General features: G+C 34.4%; 1 protein-coding gene across 2 annotated transcripts in view; it reads right to left on the bottom strand.

The window, feature by feature from the left end:
• Positions 1 to 4,224: 4,224 nt before the first annotated feature.
• Positions 4,225 to 22,432, bottom strand: part of LOC149785679 (uncharacterized) — a 46,456-nt gene continuing 28,248 nt past the window's right edge. The window contains exons 6-7 of one of the 2 annotated variants that reach the window (XR_016425442.1): positions 10,125 to 19,844; positions 4,225 to 9,698 (exon numbers count right to left, since the gene is read on the bottom strand). Coding sequence is in view for 1 of the 2 variants with exons in the window: in XM_089979510.1 (XP_089835636.1) it covers positions 19,572 to 19,844 (273 nt within the window). In the remaining variant the exon portion in view is untranslated. Of the gene's footprint in view, positions 19,845 to 22,432 lie in introns of both variants that reach the window. The other variant, XM_089979510.1, reaches the window with a different exon arrangement.

Consider the following 22,432-nt stretch of genomic DNA (forward strand, 5'->3'; position numbering starts at 1 on the left):
GGCCTAAGTGGTTAGAGCATCTGACTTGGATGCGGTAGGCTGCAGGTTCAAACCCTGGCCAAGTCATGCCAAAGACTAATAAAACTGGCACTATCAGCTGTCTCACTAGGTACTCAGCATTAAGAGGTTAGTGTTCAGGATTGGTCAACCTGGTGTCAGGATAATGTGAATGGGTGGGACATCATGCTACATGTCTGTAGCATGATGACCCATTAATAGACAACACTATAAGCTGCCACACTGCAGACATCATATTGATATGACTGAAAATTATTTGTAAGGCTATTCTAAAATTCTGAATCACATACACACACACACACACACTCTCTCTCTCTCTCTCACACACACACACACACACACACACACACTCCTCTCTGTCCTGTTTAAAAAAGACATGTCCAAATTTTATAGAAAGATTACTGTCTTTAACTGTTATTTTTGTATTGTTTTGACATATTCTTGTGGCCTATTGTTATTTTAAATTGTTTTGATATATTCTTGTGGCCTATTGGTGTTTCATATTGTTTTGATATATTCTTGTGGCCTATTGGTGTTTTGTATTGTTTATTCTCGTGGTGTTTCTAAAACATTTATGCTTATGGCTCTGTTTGAATTTAGTCTAAGATGGTGAAGAAGAATTGTTCTAAATTTCTAATTCTAGTCTAAGATGGTGAAGAAGAATTGTTCTAAATTTCTGATTCAAGTTTAAATTCTAGTCTAAGATGGTGAAGAAGAATTGTTCTTAAATTTCTAACTCTAGTCTAAATTCTAGTCTAAGATAGTGAAGAAGAATTGTTCTAACTTTCTAATTCTAGTCTAAGTTGGTGAAGAAGAATTGTTCAACATTTCTGATTCTAGTCTAAATTCTAGTCTAAGATGGTGAAGAAGAATTGTTCCAAATTTCTGATTCTAGTTTAAATTCTAGTCTAAGTTGATGAAGAAGAATTGTTCTTAAATTTCTAATTCTAGTCTAAGTTGGTGAAGAAGAATTGTTCTAAATTTCTAATTCTAGTCTAAATGTAACAAAAACTTCCCCAATGAATGAACAGTATGACTGGTAATACTAGCAACTGTGAAACTAAATTTATAAATGTAGGGCTAGTTTTAATAAGAAATAAGATAATATTAGAGTAAAATCAATATAAAAAAGAAACAAATTACTTGCAAATAAAGTCCAATTATAATTAGAATATTGCACAGATTATGCCAGCCTGCAATGGTACATTTTCTCTACAAATATTTATATTCTGTATTGTGTTCATTTATAAACTATAAATGTTTTATTTTGATCCTTAAGTGTACTATTCTGTCAAATTTTTCTAAATTGTTCTATTAAAACATATTCATCTTGAATTCTAAATGCTTATTTTTCTTTTCTTCTGGGTAAACATTTCTGCAAGGGGAAGAATTCTGTGTATTACCTGAAACCTGTGATTCACAATAGTCAATATACTTCCCCGACATTCCGTTAGAGGAAAAAGGCAGGTAAAAATTTATGAGGTCCATATGGCCTGAGATCTCTCACCTGACTGGCATTGGAGCCAAATGTAAGTGCAGTTGCCAAAATGTCTGTATTAGGAAGATGCCTTTTGCTGAAATTTATCCAGTGCTGTTGATTCTGTATGCACTGAAAACATGTTTCAAGGTATCTCTAGTTTTTGTAACTCTATGTTTGCATATGGTGCATCATATGCCATGACGCTTCATGTCAAAGTTCGTAAAATTCTGTATCGTATAAAGCTGTGTAATTGTTTTTCTGCTTTTAGTAATGGCAGCCATGTTGGATGATAGATCGGCATCTATTGTACTGTGAGTACTGAAAAATATTCTAGCTCAGACACTTTCTATCAAATGTAGTCAGATTCTTTTCCATGTTAATTAGAACAAGTATTTTAAAGTTTTAATATTGTTGGTAACATTAGCTATATTTGATGTCAGATTTGCAACATATGTATAAATGTTAAAGGTATTCATGCCAGAATGCTTTCTGTAAGGTTCTGTCAAATTCAGTTGTGGTTTTAGCGATGTGTGATGTGTGATGTGATTTGGATTTTTAACGTAGCTTTAACAATTTTTCAGTCATATAACTATGATGTTTGCAGTATGGCAGTTTATAGTGATGTCTAGCACTGGGGCATCATACTGCAGACATGTAGCATGATGTCCCACCCTATCACATTATCCTGACACCAGGCCGACCAGTCCTAACACTAACCTCTTAATGCTGAGTGCCAAGCGAGGCAGCTGTTAGTACCATTTTTGTAAGTCTTTGGTACGACTCGGCCGGGGATCGAACCCACGTCCTCCTGCATCCGAGGCAGACGCTCTAACCACTAGGCCACCAGAGTGGTGGTTTTAGAGATAAAGTTGTGTAATGGTTTTACTGTATTTTAGCAACTGGCCATTATTGATGATCAATTAGCATAATTTGTGCACATTTGGGAAGTTCAGGATGCACTGAGTCATATTTGATCAAATTTGGTTCAGTTGTTTTGGAGAGAAGTAATTTAAAGAGATTTTTGTGGTTAGTAAAGATGGACATATTATATGGGGGATTGTCATAATTTGTACAAAAAGAAGCATTCATCAGGATCTGTTCAATCAGATATACCATACGAACTGACAACTATTTCTAATTATGCTTATTTCATTAATATGCACAGATTTTGTTCATAATAACAGTCACTACATAAATAATAAGTCTATTTACTAAGTTTAACAAAAATCTGATTTTAAACAATCACTAAAATGTTGACATGCTCAGCCAAACTGATCAGTCTGTGTTGATTGTACTCATAAATGTACTCATCTAAGATCTTGATGACTTAAGTCCACATACCAAGTTTACTCCAAATCAGATGAGAAATAGTCTCTTCGAGTGGTCACAAGGTCAGCCAATAGATGCAAGATCACCTCATTAATATGTGTGGATCTCTCTCATTACTGAACAAATTTAAGATTTTTTACTACATTAGCCTATATTCCAAGTTTGATCAAAAAATCAAATCAGAAAAATATGACCTACAGATCGTTAACAAACTCTGCAGCCAATCAGATGCAAGATTACCTTTATAGCATGCATGGAAATTACTGATTATTAAACACGTTCAAAATTTTAATCATAAAAGCCCATATTCCAAGTTTGTAAAAAATTAAATCACAAATATTGCATCCAGAATGGTAAAATCCTGCTATCAAATTCAAGATCACATCATTAACATGTGTTTATCTTGCTCATTATTGAACCTTTCTGAGATCCTGAAGATATATATTGAACCTGTCTGAAATCTTGATCATATAAACACACATTTCATGTTTGGGTAATACAGACTAGTGAGTGGAAACAAGCTCAGCAAATCAGATGCAAGATCACTTCATTAAAATGCATGGACCTTGCTGATTTATGAAACATATCTGAGATCTTCAAGATATAAGCATATATTAAAAGTCTTATCAAAATTAGAGCAAATATATGGCCACCAGGATGGTAACAAGCTCAGCTAATAAAATGCAAGATCATTTTGCTCACATTCAAACTTATCCAAGATACTGATGATATTAACGTATAATTTTAAGTTTTTTAAGTTTTATCCAAATCAGATCAAACACCTGGCTCCTGAATGGCACAAAGCAAATGCTGATGAATGGGTAAGAAATGCCATGCCATACCACTTGGATTTTGTAAGATTTGTTGGATGAGCCATATCTGCACATTTAATGACTACTTGCTCGATAGTGCCAAACTTCTATGTTAGAAGATGGATTATAAAAAAGTAATGCTTTGAAACCAATACAGATTACATTTTAACTTTGATTGCATGGTCTATTTAACAACAATATTTGTATACAAACTCCTCTTAAATTTACAAATTTGGAGGTGATATATGAACAGGCATGCAACTTATAGCCACAATATGGATTTTGCACACTATTCAGGAAATTCATCAAAAGTAGGTCACACTGATACAGTTTTGGCACTTGGCATGCTGTCATCTTAACAGACATACACACTACAAGTTTTGTCCCAATAGGTCTATTGGAACAATATTTACAGCAAAGACAGCAGATGGAAGAAAAGATGGAAGAAACCCACAAACAACTTAAATCAGATATATTACCATCATCCCAAAATGAGGTAAAATAAAATCGTTGATGGGCTGAGATCAAAGTGTTAGATCATAAGCATGTTATATATAGTCAGCAAATAAAAAGCCAACCCAAATGTGTGATTCATTCTTTATTTCAATAATTTCATTAAAGTTTAGAATTTTACACACAAAGCAATTCATAATTTTTTAAAATTATAACATTTTCGATATTAGCAACAATTAGCACAATTAAATGAGACTAGACATAACTCATTAGTCACTTGCTATTTTATCTTTAGGGTAGGGTGGGAACTGGAAGGGACTGTACATTTTAAAACATTTTCCACCCTTCTATGCTGGGAAAATATATTTCTGTTTCCCTGGCCTGTCTGTAGGTGAAACATTTTTTCTGTCCACAATAAGTAAACAACCAAAGTATCCTGGCTCTGAGAAAAATTTCAGCCCAAACCCTTGAGCAGTAAAACTGTTAATGCCTTATCTCCCACATGTGTAGCTTGAAAACCACTTGTCAAAAAAGCAAATTCATTGATTTATTGTCACCCAACTAACATGTTGAGATATTTGTGCAAGAGCAGAAAAACTACCAAATAAATATGGAAATTAAGCAAATTTCAAGGTTCTTTCTCGATGGGAAGTAGAGTAAATGTGCTAAAAGGGGAACAACTTGATCAATGACCTTGATGATACAAGTTTAACTGTGATCCATGAGAAGCCATTTAATGGAGAAATGTGTACCAGGGTTCAACTTTGTACATGCAACATTTTTAAAGTTATAAAACAGAAACAAAAGACACCTTAAAATATTGATATGTGACAGTGACATTGAATATGGATGTAATATATACTTCTAGCAATAGATGTACAAGTGAGATAAGATTCATCCTTTAGTTTCAAATGGTTTTGAAGCTATAGAGCTGAAAAGAATGTGTTGTGGTTGTTGTGATTTGGATTTTTAACGTAGCTTTAACAATTTTTCAGTCATATCGCTACGATGTCTGCAGTGTGGCAGTTTATAGTGATGTCTAGCACTGGGGCATCATGCCACAGACATGTAGCATGATGTCCCACCAAGTCACATTATCCTGACACCAGGCTGACCAGTCTTAACACAAATCTCTTAATGCTGAGTGCCAAGCAAGGCAGCTGTTAGTACCATTTTTATAAGTCTTTGGTATGACTCGGCTGGGGATTGAACCCACAACCTCCCGCATCCGAGGCGGATGTTCTAACCTCTAGGCCACCGAAGCAGTGAGCTGAAAAAACAATGTGATGGAAAACTTAAAAATACTGAATCATGACCTTGACCTTGAATGTTGGACCCCTAATCAGGTATGGGACACCCGTTCTAATGAAGACACAGAATTTAATAAGATCTCTCCATCACAAAGGCCTTGAAAGTTATTGAGCAAAAATTTGGTACTGGACACAGCTACTAGTAATAATATGTAAGTATACCAAGTTTCACCCCCTAATCTGAAATGGCACTTAAGTTATAGCATGGTGTGATGTGATTTGGATTTTTAACGTAGCTTTAACAATTTTTCAGTCGTATCGCTACGATGTCTGCATTGTGGCAGTTTATAGTGATGTCTAGCACTGGGGCATCATGCCGCAGACATGTAGCATGATGTCCCACCCAGTCACATTATCCTGACACCGGGCCGACCAGTCCTAACACTAACCTCTTAATGCTGAAGTTATAGCATGGAATGGAAAGCATGATAAAATCCTTAATAGTGACATTAAGGATTGGACCCCAGATGCAGTATGTGATGCAAATTATGATAAATATGCCAAGTTATAAGGAAAAGGTTACAGAAAACTTATAAAATTCAATCACCACCCTGACCTTGAAGACAGGACCCCGGATTTGGTTTGCAACAAATTTTGTTGTGATGACATATAATTATACCAAATTTTATTAGTTATACTCAAATGGCTTTGCAGTTATAATGTGGAAGGAAAGTGTGATAGAAAACTTCAAAACACGAGTTAATGTGATCTTGACCATGAATATGAGAACACCTCTGTAATGCATAAAACACTTTCTAACGATGATAGATACAACGTTTCATCCCTTAATCTCAAATGCCTTGAAAGTTGTGGAGCAGAATGGGAATGTTTGGCAGATGACTTTAAATACTAAACCATGACCATATGCTTGAAAATAGTACCCCATCCCCACCCCCATTCTGGTATATAACAATCTTTCTATTAATGATGTACAAGTAATCCTAGTTTCATAAATCATTCTCAAAAGGCTACAAAATTACAAAGATGATTTAGTTTGGTTTTGGTGTTTTACAGCACAGCAACACAAGTAGGTTATTTTAGTGCCAAGACAATTGGAGTAAAAGTGCCTTGCACAAGGGCACACCACTGTACCCTACCACAACTAATCCAGCAGTACGATTCAAACCCACATCCTTCTGGATGCAAGGTTATGCAGCTGAAACAAATGCATGACAGGAAACTTGATCTTTAAGATGAAACCCTAAATCTGATATGTGACATGCCGTCTAATGCGGATGTACAAGTATGCAAATTTTTATTCCTTAATCTCATAAGGCTTGAAAGTTATAGAACAAAAATTAAAACGTCACGGACAGACAGACAGATGGATGGATGAAAAGTCAAATGCTATGTGTCCATGCTTATTACAAAATAGGCAAGGATAATAAGATAGACAAAGCAACAATTGGCAAAAAAAACCCAAATTAATAAATCATTAATCATGTACATGAGGAGTCAAATATGACTTCAAATTCATTATTTATGTATGCTAAATCAATAAAAAAATTATCAAAACAATAAACAGCAGCAATAAGTCACTATACGACTTTCATATTTAACTTAAATTGCTTCCTGTACTTTTAAAATTCAAGTAAACTTTGTACAAACATGTTTTAGTCTTGGTTCTATTTACAGTCTGGTAAATAAGTGTCCATGACAAAGAAAAGTTATACCAACTTCTAAAACAGAAGGAAAACAAAGACGAAATAGGTCACCTTGACGAGACCTTTTGTAGCCTCCAATAGCCATTGTAAACATCAATTATCTAGCGGAAAATAAATTCACACATAAGTGATCTTGACAATGAAATGTTGACCCCTATTGTTACTGGATTTATTTTGTACAATTCTTTATTTTTATATTTGTAGAACTTACCTTATAATCAGCATTATACAGTCATTTTTGTGCTTAACACACACACACACACACAGAGGGTAAAACAGGCACAAAACAATAAAAAGGAAATTCTTTTCTATGATATCACATTAGATGTACTATAATGAACTGACATAAATAAAAGATACCATGTACATTAATTAATTCTTAACCATTGTTTTTAAAATTTGTGTCAGAAGCTATAATCATTGTCCAGCCCTAGAAACCAGATTTTACTGGGTGAAAGTCACAAGATTTGAGTAACCCTGGAGTGACAAACTGTGTTACAATCATAATTAATGCAACTGTTGAAATAACCCTCATTAGCAACATCAGCCGAGACCTCACAGTATACTCTTTTAATTCTATACTCATTAACATGTAATAATAACAATCATGACTTTATTTTAAGAGACATAATTAGATGCATTAAGCTAATCCTCCTTGTGGCCCTCTGTGATCTGCATATTTACACATATTACTTAGTTTCACACACAATAAAGAAAAGCACATACAACTCTAAAATGTTTCCAAAAACAAAACAAACAAAAAAGACAAAAAAAATCTACAAGTTCATACTGAACAAACAGGTAAGTAATAATAACCTAAATTTAGATATGAACCTAATAAATAATAAATGTTATAAGAGGCTCCAGGAAGCTATATACAGTACAACAGTAGTGCAGCAGTAAGGCTTGAAAATCAATACTTGAAGTTGTGATGAATCTGTCACATCAAACAGGTTCTGCTTTTCATCCAGTGTATTTGATTATAATGAGATATATTTATACTTGTACTTTCCCTCCTTTTGGGGTGGGGGTTGGATTCTGTTCCAAATTCATGTCCATAAATATTGCAAACTTCTAAATGAGTTCTTTGGTTTTTGAATGGAATGATGGTTAGCTGCAATTGATCTTAAATTGGGAGTGTTGCCTGGTTTTCGTGCATGAACTAGTTCTTTGAGATATAATGGAGCCATAAGGTTTAAAACTTTGTACATAAATTTAGCCTTTCTCAAAAGTATTTGTTCATTCAATGTTAACATTTTAATTTAATTTACTGTATTCAGTATGCTTCCAAATTCATCTAGGATGAGTATCCAAAATTTTTAATGCTAGTGGAACTCTTCCAGAAACATCACAGTAGTCTAGGCATTGCTGTATATAGCTGATATAGTATATTTAACATACGACCGGTTCATAAATATGGCCACAACTATAGACACAAATTGACTTTATGACTTTATGTTTAATTCACTGCCAACTTTTATCAACAAACAAAAATGTACAATACAGTATTAACCATCTGAGGATAACTGATCCCAGTATACAATTTATATTCATTAATATGCAACGTTTACAACTGAATAAACATATTTATTCCTACTTTCAACCCTAATGGTCAGAAAAGGCCTACAGATTAAGTAAAAATAAATATATAAGCAAGGAAAAATCTATATGGTCATGAGCTTAACACAAATGCATAACCTATATAAGTAAAGCATATAATGCAGGTTACAGTTATCTTGTTTGGTTGTAAGGAACATAGAACTAACATATATGCATCCAATTATCAAGTTTCATGATCAGAAATAAACAGCAAAAATGAAATATAGGTCATTTAGACCAATCTTTGTAACATGGGTGTAGTATTTACCAATGTACATCCCCTCACCAAGTTTCATGAGTGTAGGTAGGATAACAAGCATACAGCATGCCAAAACGTACGTGATCATGAGCTAAGTGCACAAACCTTAAGGAAAAGCCACTAAATGATGAAATATAGTCATGATGAACATCTTGATTCTAGAATTTATATAGTCTGTGATCCATGACATATGGGACACAATGACCTACTTTGTGATGAGGATGTAGTTCCCATCAAAATATATCCCCTCAACAAGCTTCATGACTCCAGATACAAACTTAACCTAAGCCTGTAAAATGTACAATATAGGTCACAGTGATCTTCTTTTGTTGAAAGGGTGTGCCACTAATATAGATGTACATAATCATGTTTGACAATTCTGGCATGCAAAAAGCATTAGAAAGAAATGTAAAACACAAAATTTAAACAGTGTAGTGTGAAATTTGGGTCACAGTGACAAATTTTTGTGATTAAGGTGTAGATGCATCCCTTCACCAAGTTACATGATTCCAGGTTTAAAAGTATGTATCAATAGTGCAAAAAAATTGTGTTAGACACAAAAACAAAGTCAAGAATGTACGAATAATATGCATGTATGTGCCAAGTAAGCAGCCTTACCAGGGGATAGGTGCTGTGAAACCCACTCCAAACTGTTGTTGAGAACATATGAAAAAGAATGGTTGAGACAAAGTGAATAGTCAGACATCTGTTTGATATATATGTGTGATTGCTGACACTAATTGCAGTGCAACAGCCCTCTTCTACTTCAAAGAGCTGAAAAAAAAAACAACAAATTAGTTTTGTAAAGAATGTATGCACCCACTACAGACCCAATATCCAAATAAATTAAAAACTTGTTAAAACATGTGAGATATTTCTATAATGGCATGAAAAACAAATCAGGTCCACAAAGTTCAACAAGAGTACTGCAAACAGCACATGACATACCTGTGTCATGACCTTTCCCCTTCAAACCACCTTGAACTTTGCACCAGGGACTTGACTACTGTATGATAAGGCATGGACCTGGGTAAAGTTTTATGAATATTTCTGTAGGTTTTACAAGTGACTGCCTAGCATTGAGGATCGGAGGTATAACCGTAAATATGTGAAAAACTGCAAAGATATATAACAGGATAAAATTTCACTGAATTAACAGCCACTATGGTAAATGATACACTGTATAGTCATGATATATACCTGAGCCAAATATTAATTCAATCATTCATTTTCTGCACTACTTTTAACCTTCAATGTGGACATCTGTTGTCACAGAAATCATGGTTGAGTTCCATCTCAATGGGTAACAGCATCTTGAAAGCATAAAATTATCTGTAAAATATTTCACTGCTCAATGAATTTTCTTATTACATAAGGTTTAAATTTAATTCATATATACTATTTAATTCTTGCCATAATTTTCTCAAAAGAAATTGTTCATTCTTTGCCTTTATACCATTACATTATTCAGTTTATTAAGTGGTAGAATGTAAATATGTACTTAATTGATAATTGGTCATTTAGCTTAAGCTATTCTATCCAAAAAAAGTATGGTTCCCATTCTGTTTCAAATGATTTTTCTAATTATTGCCATTATCAGAATTCTTCATTTATCAAGATTTGTGATTGACCAATATTACTGAACAACTTGCAAGTGAATGCAATATGTGTAAAAAATCTCAACAGTTAGATATCACAGTCTTGGTGACGAAGACGTTTGTTCTGATATGTTCTCGTAATGTCATGCACAAAACAAACATCCTACTGACCAAGACTAGGGAAATCCTTGATGAAACTTCAGTAGAACATACTTTTATCATCTTTTGGACAAACAAGCAAATTGTTATAAATATAATAAATTGTTAGCAGTTCTTGCTAATTTTATTAAAATAATAACTGACTCAGAAACATACTGAGTTGAAGGGAGGCCACTGACAATAACAAGAGTCCTTTGAAGGGATTGTTGTTCTACTGGCCAAAAAGAAATTCCAGGAATTCAAGATAAGAACATTTCTTCCATTTAACTGCTGAGCGTTGAAACCATCCCTGATAATGATATTCTTCAGCAATAACAAGATTTTCACACTGGTTGCTGTGGTGTCATACTGGATGTCCAGCTGACACCAATTTAACTTTATAGCCAACAAGATATCCTTTAGGACCAACTAGACATCATAAGAAGTGTTCTGATGGAAACCCCACGTTGTCATGCCGTTCAATTTTGGAGCTGCGCCAATAACAAGATTTTCAAAGATGATCAGATTGAATAAAAGACTGGCACCATTTCCATTTAGAATCAACAAGAGATCCCGAGACATCCTTTTGGTGAAAGCACAACATCAATATGACCACACAACTAGAAACAGTGATAACAAGAGTTTTAAGATGGTCACTGTCGTGGCTATAGTTGAAGTCACACAGAAACCATTTCCATTTAGAAATCAGCAAGAGATCCAAGAGATCCTAAGACATCTTTTGGTGAAAGCACAAACTCCTTGTTGATATGACTATCAATTCAGAAGAAGTGGTGATAAGATTTTCATTTTGGCCACTTGTAGTGGCCATACTGGATGTTTGAGTGGACCATATTTATTTAGGACCAACTAGACAAAATAAAGAAAATCTCATGTCAAAATGACTTTCCATTCAGGAGCAGCTGTGATAACAAAATTTTCAAAACGACTGCTGTTGGCTAGGTTGGATGTCTGAGCAGCAATATTTTCATTTAGAACCAACCAGACCATGGGTTGAAGTTGTGTATAAAGTTTCAATGCAATGTTCCCAGTAGTTTATGAAGAGTAACAATAACAAACTTGTGCTAACAGATGGACAGATGACAGACAACAGACCATCCCATAGGTTCTTCTGGTCTATGACCAATGGAACTAAAACAGGTGCACCAAATGAAAAAATAATACAGAAATGCATCCTCCTTCAATTTGCAGTTTTGATGGTATTAACCTAGACAAAACCTCATTAAAATTGATTTAGTAGTTCAAACGTTATAATCAAAACAAGGCAATAAGTCAGATAATTTTGTTTTTCCTAGCTGCAACCTTGACCTTGAGGCAGGGAGCAGTCATGACATATATTTGGGTAAAGTTTAATGAAAATCCTTTCAACCATTACCGAGTTAAGGGCTGGACAAGCAAAGGTTAATGGACAGACGGATGGATGAACAAACAAATGCCATAATATAATATGCCTAACAGGGTCATTTTTAAACTGACTTGCAATTGTTAAAAAATATTTATTTAAATCAAAGTTTGAATTCTATGTCCAAAGCATTCCATAATCCAAGCATAACATTTTTTCACAGCTTCCAGTCCAGGATCAGTCCCTTTCTAAAAGTGTCTTGTCTTGACCAATATTTCACTAGTCCCATTTTTCCAGCTGATATTTTCTTAATTTTCCAGTCTCTAATGTCCATAATGCTAAAGGCAGGATATGCAATATAGTCATATGACTGCATTGTACTCTTCCTGATTAGTTACTAGAATATGTACTGCCATGCAATGTAGCCATGTCTTATATGTCTGCTGTGTCATACTATATACATGTAATTTCTGGTTTCAGGCTGAATGATCATAGATCAGAGCAGCTTATGGGATGGCATGCTGTCTGTTGTCCATCTGTGTTTTGGCACAAGTTTTTTTTTATCAAACTCCTAAGCTATTTGGATTATTGTATCATGATTTTTTTATGCACATTCACCTCATGGTCTAGTTGGTGGTAAAATAAATTGGTGCCACTTGGACATCTAATAAAGCAACCACAATGGCCATCTGAAAATTTTGTTATCACAGTGATCACATTCAAGAGGGCTCTCAAAACTCACTTATTTCGACAGCAAGAACAAACTTAAAGACCTAATAATGTTTCCTACCTGAAATATTCTCAGCATGTCTTTTATTTGTTTAAATGTTTTTCTAATTTCATGTTGTTTGTTTTTGTAATATTATGTTTCTTATCTTCTAGGTGTTATCTAAAGTTGTAAAGCACTTAGAGCTTCTAAAGATTAGGTGCTATACAAAGTCCTCATTATTATTATTATTATCACTACTCCTCCTGGATAGATGATCATACTGACATGGGGTTTTCACCAAAAAACTTTTCATGATGTCTAGTTGGTCTTAAATGAAGAAAGTCCTCCTCTAACATTCAATATGGCTGACATGGTAGCCATCTTAAGAGTCATGTTATCACTTTTAACCCTAAATAAAAAGTAAAAATAGCATTGGGTTCTCAAAATAAGACTTTTTACGAAGCCCAGCTGATCCTAAATGAAAATGGTGCCAATCTAAAATCCAACAAGGCTGCAATAACAATCATCTTGAAAATCTAGTTACTGTGGATAGATGGTCATACTGAATGGGTGTTACACCAAAAATCTTTCTTGTTAAGTTTATATTGTTATTGCTATTCCTGATAAATGGAAAGTACTACTGACATGAGGTTTTCACCAAAGAATTCTTATGGTGTCTATCTGGTCCTAAATGAAACTGATCTCAATCTGACAGCCAACATGGCATCATTGTGGCCATTTTGAAAATCTTATTATCACTCTGGATGTTCAGAAGACTTAGTATGATCGCTAGTTGGTCCAAAATGCAAATGTTGCCTATCTTACATCTAAAATGGCTGCTACAATAGCCATCTTGAAAAATTATCACAACTCCTGAATGAATGATTCTGTCTACATTGGGTATTCACCAAAAGACTTCTTATCTCTAATAGGTCCCAAATGAAACGTTGCTGATCTTACATCCTATATGGACACCATAAAAAGAAGTAATGGTCTCATCTTGGAAATCCTGGAAATTCATTTCAGCCAGTCTGGTTTCAGGGACACCTTTTAGTATAACCTATTAATTTTCCTCATTTAACTGGAAATTCTTAAGCACACAGAACAGAAAAATGAATCTTGAGCTACATGCTCCTTTAAGTGACTATATCAAATGAAATCTGTGCAGTTTTTCATGCAAAACATTAATATATCAAATATGCTTTGGCTATTCTGAGGGCTATTTAATTTGTATATACATGTATACTTGTTGGGAGGGGGGAGCTCAGCAGCTATGGTTCAAATCTTTCGTACATACTGCCAATCATGGCAGGTTTGTATCATCCTAATGTACCAGGGGGTGAGTCTGACAGGTTTTAAAGATAGTACAGTAATGTACCAGGGGGTGAGTCTTACAGCTTTAGATAACACAGTATTGTACCATGGGTGGGTGGGGGGGTAAGTTTGACAGGTTAAGAAACTAAAGTAATGTACAAGGGGGTGAGTCTGACAGGTTTTAAAGATAATACAGTAATGTACCAGGGGGTGACAGCAACAAGAAATACCAGGACTTCTAAGTGGATTTTTTTTCCTACTATGCAGGAGAAAATACATATATAGTTGTAAATGTTTATTAATTTTATATGATATATGGTTCCCACGCTTTTCTAAATATAAATTTCCAGGTCTTCCAGGATTTTTTCAGAATAAAATTAATTTTTTCATGGTTAGCAGATGACCATTACTGAATGGAATTAAAGAACATTTTGGATTATGAAACATGCATTTTCCATATCTGAAGTTTCTCTTTCACCAAAACATATATGTCAGAAAGGATGATCACGTAGAAAACCACAAAATGAGTTACATGAAACAATTTAACTATATCCTCATAAATTGGTATTTAAAGCCATTTCAATGTACAGAATACAAATTCTAACTTTACTCTGCTGACCTGCAATTTGTTGCTACATGGAAACAACATAATGAGCATAAATTATTTTGTTTTCTTTCAAACTTTTAATTCTAAAGAATTCTAGAGCAATATGTGTGCATGTTATACATAGTAAACATTTCCTATCAAAGTATAAAAAACCTAATAAATGCAAAGTATAAGAATCTTATCTTGTAAAAAAAAAGTTTAACCCTGAAAATATGTGTGCCAATAAAATCTCAAACAAGATTTTTCAACCAACCTAAACTCCTTAAGATGATTTAGTTAAAAATTCCATCATTTAAATACATTTACAAAAGGTGTGACTTAAACTTTGACAAAAAACCTTCAAAATTATATATTGTTGTATAAACAAGGAGTGAGTTTTCTGTAAAATCAACTTGTCTTCTTGTAGTTCAATAAACCAGTCCCCAAACCTGTACTGATACATGGGGTCTTATCGTTTCTTAATATATAATAAAAGGGACAACAATTTCCCATTTCTCCTGTGTTCCATTTAAGATCTGAAACCAATGCTTCAAGCTACATGTCACTGTGTAATAGTTTTGCACCAAAGTTCAGTTTAGAGATTCAAAATTTTTCTAATCTGGGTTTCCGCAGAATATTACAACCCCATTTTTCACATTTGGACATTTTGGATGGAGTGTGGGTTCAGAGCAATTACATATAAAAAATTTGGAATTGGCTGCCACCCTAAGATAGCTTACCAGTGGGCCTAACAAATTTAAACTAGGTTATGTTGACTTATACCTGCATGAAATAGATAAGAAAATTATTTATTTTCTCAAAAATGTTAAGTATTATAATTGTTGTCTTTTAATCCACTGACAGACTAGATGAAACTCAGCATAGATGAAACCTAACCGGGTACTCGCCATTTGCATTAATAGTCACATGACTACACAAATCTCAAACAACGACATCCGAAGTCCAATAGTCACGTGATATCAACAACAAACTCCTTTCTAATGATTCTGTACAAAATTTCAATTATATTAAATGAAAGTCTGATACCTTTTGTAAAAACCAGAAAGAACATATAATTTTCAACATATTTATTTCGAGAACAACTACAAGAAACTTGATCTGTCTGATTCATCAAGCAGAGTATTCTGGTTCCCTACTTTGTATGCTTCCTGCATGAGAGAGCACATGTCAATGTGGTAGTCACGTAATACAAAAAACTCTTAAGTTAGTCTTGGAATAAATAAAAATTTTGTGCTCTTTTGTTTTTGTATTTTTATTACAATCAGTATACGATTTCATTTAATATTTTTTCTACAATATTTGAAAATGACAGTTGTGAGATTCTGTGTGCTCATGCAACATGCTATCAAAATCGCTAGAACCAGCTCAAGTTGCATCAACGCATTAGTTTCATCGACTTTCAGCAGATTAAAGACGTAACAATTTTAATACTCTTGCAATTTCTGAGAAAATAAATAATTTTCATATCGATTTCATGCAGGTATAATTCAATTTAATAATGTTTAAGTGTGCTAGCCCATCTGCTAAGCAGCTATGCTTTAACGGCACCATGTTGGCCTCTTGTGATGCTAGACTGGTTTTCATACCTTCCATAAAAAAAGAATAGGATATCGAGCTGTCTGTGAAACAAACAGTCTACTAGATGAATCCAATCGACTCAGCACTTGGATTGTCTTAACAAATATATTTATGGCAAGCACCCAAATGCTCCATACTGTAACCTCCTAATATTCTGGTTAGAACTCGATAAATTTAACTCACAATCAGTTCAGTTATGACTCAATTACGTAATTGTTTTGGGTGTCACTTTGTGGAGGAAAATTCCTGCGTTTTCCCCAACTTTTGTCAATATTTGCAAAATTCAAGGACTTTTCACGGTTGGGAAATAAATTATCATTTCTCACGACTTTCTCCCGATTTCCCGGTAGCGTGGGAACCCTGTTAATAAAACCAAGCCAATTGTAATTTACTTCTTTAAAGCAGTCCAGTCTGACTGTGAAAGGCCCAAAGCCTCCAGACCAACCTAATTTGATGTACTTTCCATTTATACAATATCATGATTATGTAACAGTTCACATCCCTTCAAGATTCTTAACTCTTCAGAGAACCTCCAAATTGATCAGATACAAGAATTTATCAGTTGCAAGAATATTCTTGAATATGCTGCAATATTTTAAAAAATTCAGAGAGATAAGACTATGTATAGAGACTATTAGAGTCAAATTTCCTGCTAAATAAACCGAGTTACCTGCAGTTTTGAAGAAATCTTACCCCAGCCGCACAAATCACTATAAGATACTTTACTGCAACATTTTTTTTGTACCAACAACAATGACAAATGAAGCCAAGCTGTGTCTGCAAAAAGAAGCTATCGTTCAAAGATGTTTGGAATGTTAATTATTTGAGCATTATATTGGTTCATACCAACAGTCAATTTAGCAATGTGCACCAATAACAACATTGTTAAGAGGGGGAAAGGATCAACAACACCAATAACAACATTGTTAAGAGGGGAAAAGGATCAATAACACCAATAACAACATTGTTGAGAGGGGAAAAGGATCAATAACACCAATAACAACATTGTTAAGAGGGGAAAAGGATCAATAACACCAATAGCAACATTGTTAAGAGGGGAAAAGGATCAATAACACCAATAACAACATTGTTAAGAGAGGAAAAAGATCAATAACACCAATAACAACATCATTAAGAGGGGAAAAGGATCAATAACACCAATAACAACATCATTAAGAGGGGAAAAGGATCAAAGGATGGTACTGGAAAAAAGGCAATGCATAAATCCTGCCAAAGGAATTGAGACTTTTCATTTTTAACAAGAGTCTCACAAAGGGACTCATACTTTGCTGGCCAAAAAGAATTTCCAAGAATCCAAGGAACCCGTTCTTCCTTTTTAACTGCTGTGTGCTTAAACTATCTCTTATATTATTGAGTGACAACAAGATTTTCAAGATGGCCAGGTGGACATTAGTGGCAGATTAGCACCATTATTTGGACATTATCCTTTTGGAGAAACCTCCATGTTGATATTTTCAAGTATTTAGGAGTTGCGATAGCATGATTTCAAAGATGACCATTGTGGTGGCCATACTGGAGTAAGATTTTCATTTAGATCCAACTAGATATCATAAGTCTTCTGGTGAAACCTCCATGTTGATACGACCATCCATTCAGAAAAAGTAGTGATAATAAGATTTTCAATATTGCAACCATGGTCACCATAGTGGATTCAGATCAGCATCCTGTCCATTCACTAGACATGATTATAAGTCTTCTGGTGAAAACCCCATACTGAGTAGTGATAGCAAGATTTTCAAGATGGCTCCCATGGTGTCCATATTGGAAGTAAATTTAGCCCCATTTTACATCATAGAAATCTTTTGGTGAAAACCCCATCTCTTTATATCCATCCAGGAGGAGTCATAATAAGACACTAATGCAGGACGTACTGGAAGTCAGATCAGAACCATTTTCACTTTAGGAGCAAATAGATATCTTAACAAGTCTTCTTGTGAAAATCTCAAGAAAACATAAATTCCTGTTCAGAAGGAGTAGCAATAGTATTTTCAAGATGGCTGCCATAGTGACCATTATGGGTGTGAGATCAGAATTCTTTTCATTTAAGACCAACTAGACATCTGAAGAAGTAATTTGGTTAAAATTTGATGTTAATATGGGCATTCATTCAAGAGGCGTACAGATGAGACTGTCAAGATGGCCACTGGCAACAAAACTGGTTGCCCAAGTGGCACTATTTTAAGACCAAATAAACCTTGGGATGAATGTGTGTGTAAAGTTTCCTGGCAATTCACCAAGTATTTTAAGAGGGGTAGGGGTAACCAACCTGTACTAATGGACAGACAGATGCTGAATGGAAAATGGACAATCAACAACAGGACATCTCATAAGTTCTTCTAGTCTATGACCACAAAAGCTAAAAACTTCTCCTGCCTTAGACATAATTCCTTCTAGCAGGCGTCTGACAAAGAAAATAACTGACTAGTCCTGGGTGTATAACTATCCAACTTGAACAGCCCTGTCATCAAACAGTCAAAACCTACTTTTATCAAACATCTCAATTACAACTGAAACATTTGTCCTTACATAAAACTGAAATTACTGAAGAGTAAAATTAAAAGTATCTCTGCATGAATTTTTCCATGACTGTTCCCCATGTTAAAAAATAAATTAAAGGCAAATTTGTATGCCCTGACATATATTATAAATAATGTCTCTCATGTCCATCCATCCCTGTTTCATCATGTCCCATTATGAATTTAGCTTTCACTCAAAATATTCTGATGGACATTCTAAATGAAACCCATTTACATTAAGAAGACATTGGTCAAGTTAAATTTTGACCATTTTGGAACAAACTTTAATGGAGTCATGATGCCTGTTTGTCTTACCGTATATTCTCACTTATAAGTCAAATTGCAAACTGAACATACCCAGGTTTGCTGTTCTGAGTACATATGGTAGAACTTTACCATTGAATTGCATCATATTGGCATGGACATCCATGTTGTCTGGACACATTTCTTATTTTTAATCTTAAATAAATATCCCAGAAACTTAATGTATACAAAATACTACTCAATTTGAGACAACAGGACCTAGCTGTACAATATGTATTCACTTACAAGTAAAGTCAAACTGCAAACAACAAATATCCTGATCGCCGTAGCATAATGTACCTGCAAATCAGGGCCTATTTTGCTTCTTCTGATTATTCCTAACAAACTGCACAGACCCAGATCTGCCAGCACATTATTCAATGGCAGATCTGGGTCTGTGCAGTTTGCAGTTGGACTCAACTTATAATTAAATATATATGGTACATGCAAGAAACAGGCTTGAGATTATCTTAATTCACCCATAATGAGTAAACAATAACATTTTATAACTGATTGTTTTTAGTTTGATTCTTTCTATCCATATCAACTAGGATCTTGGAAGCTCTGATCATATTTTCTTCTCTCAGCAAAAGATCACGCAATTTCCCTTCCTCCTTGTCACTGTTACATAGCACAATGAATTTGCTATTCATTTTACGAGCTCGGCCACGCATCTGAACCAGGGCAGTGACTGTGGATGGGGGCATTAGCGAAACAACTAGTTCACATTCAGGCAAATCTAGGCCTTCCTCTGCAACTGAAGTGGCAATGACTATCTGAAATGGGATAATAAAAAGCATGAAACAAACAAGTCTATCCAACAGCTGCTTATTTAAAATAAACAAGGAAATAAAGTAGCTTATTCAGGTTCAAAACATATGCTGAACAACTACTGAGGAATCTTAATTATAAACCCTTCATAAGGTATACAGCCTGGCTCAAAAATGGAAACACATCAAAAAGATATCATACATCAATAGTACTGAGGAAGATTTATTGGTTAAAAATAAATCATTAATTATAATACCTAGGATTCATATACCCAAAGTTGTTTCTAACTTTATTATTGTTATGCAAACTAAATAAACATTAAATGTTCCAGTAAAATTCAAATTTGAATTCTCCATTAATACTTTCTTAAGAATTGTCTTCTTTATTTCATGCAATACTTATTTATAATATTGATAATGTAATGACACAGGCACTGTAACAAACTTTAAGGGTACCGGTAGTTCAAGGACACTGATGCTATTTTTTTAACTGCAGAATACTGAACCCAATTCTCTGATATTCTTGAGAACTCCAATACATCTAATTTGGCAAAATAAATATTTTCTTATATGTCTGAGTTAACACAATCATAAAATACCTGTTAGTGCAGGACACAAATTATTTGTCACTGCCATTGACCTTGGACCGCATATCATAGACAGAAAATCATTAAATTTGTCTTGACGATGTCAGGATATACCATGTGCTAATTTTGTTTAAATCTAAAATTAAATATTAACAATATAAAAATAACAATACACATTTAAATGGCATCATTTGCACATGTACAAATCAATATGCTCATAAGCTCAATGAAGTACAAAAGAGCAAGGAGTGTCTTTATAAGACTCCATTGTCAATTAGGTCCAGTTTTACAAAAGTGCAGATATGGTGATGGTCTGATCTGCCCCATCATTCATTCATAACCGATGAAATATTGCAAAATGTACTTTAGTTATTCTTGCAAGAGGAGTCATGATAAGATTTTCAAGATGGCCACTATGATGCCATGTAGGAAGTCAGATGAATATCATTTTCATTCAGAACCAGCTACATATTGCTATAATAATGTTTTAGTGAAATCCCCATTTAGAAATGACCATCTGCACATGAAGAGTAGCATGTGGGCCACCACAGTGTGCATACTGAAGGATGAAGGGGCACTATTTTCATTGGGGACCAACTAGAATTAATAAAAGTCTTTCAGTGAAAAACTCATTTCAGCAAAATCATCCATTCAATAAGAGTGAAGATAACAAGATTTTCAGAGTAGCCACAAAGGTGGGCATGTTGGATGTGTTGTGACTCTATGGTTTGAAACTAATCACAGAAAGAATCAAAACCAAAAAGTTTTGTAAAATTAACAAAACATGTATTTCTCCAAGTTCTAAATAATCCTAAATATTCTATCACAAGTCCAAAATTATAGAATGTTCCAGATTAATTCCAAGAATTCTCAATGTCCTAATGTACCAAGAGGTCTTAAATGTCCTGATGTGTCAATAGTCTTGAATGTGTTGATGTACCAATAGACCTGATGTATCATAATGATATAATCCAGAATGTCTTTGTATGAATTCACAATAATCTCAAAGTAGTGTTTTAATCCAACAAGTCAATGAGCCCTTTGTAATTCCACTGATAACTGATATAAATTATTCTACTCAAATTATATCTGAACACAAAAGTACATGCTTCTGCAGACTGAACTTACAATTGTTTACTCAAACCTTTTTAAACACAGACTGTCACCTGACCTATCAATCAATAGTATTTTTATGCAAGAAGTATTTGGGTGAAAACCATATGACAATATGCCCACCCGTGTAGAAGAGTAGCTGCAACAAAATTTTCAAGATGGATGTCATGGTGGCCATATTGGATGTTTGTCTGACTCAGTTTTAATTTAGGACAAACTAGACACCACTTTGAAGTCTTTTGGTATGAACTACATCTTTATATAGCTTTATATTCTTCTTATTAAGCAATACCAAGATTTTCAAGATGGCTACTGTAGTGTCAGATCAGCACCATTTTCATTTAAGACCAGCCAGACTTCACACAAAGTCTTTTGGTGAAATCCCATGCCGATATGATCATCCATCCAGGACGAAGAGCAATAAGCAGATTCTCATGGTGACTATATTAAAGTTGAGATCAACCCCATTTTCATTTAGGACCAACTAGACATCATAAGAAGTCTTCTGCAAAACATCTGCAGGTCAATGTGACCTTCTGTTCAGGAGGAGTTGCAATAACCAGATTTTTAAACTAGCTGCTATGGCAGGCAGATTAAATTTCAAATTAAATTTCTACGTGGGTTTGAGTCTCGGATTAGGCCTATGTGGGTATGTGAGAAAGCTTGCCAGTAGCTTCTCATGGATCGGTGGTTCTTTCCAGGTTTTCCTGGGTTCTTCCTCCACCATTAATACTGGCCGCCATGTATAGCCTATCCTGCTGAAAAATGGCATTAAACCCTACAACAACAACAACAAATTTCTGATCAGTACAATTTCAATATTTACTAACCAGACATAATAAAACTTTTTTGAAAATCTCATTATGACCTGACCATCTGTTCAGACTGAGAACT

Source organism: Sinohyriopsis cumingii, chromosome 13, assembly GCF_028554795.1.
Source record: "Sinohyriopsis cumingii isolate HCF-2022 chromosome 13, ASM2855479v2, whole genome shotgun sequence".
Taxonomy (NCBI): domain Eukaryota; kingdom Metazoa; phylum Mollusca; class Bivalvia; order Unionida; family Unionidae; genus Sinohyriopsis; species Sinohyriopsis cumingii.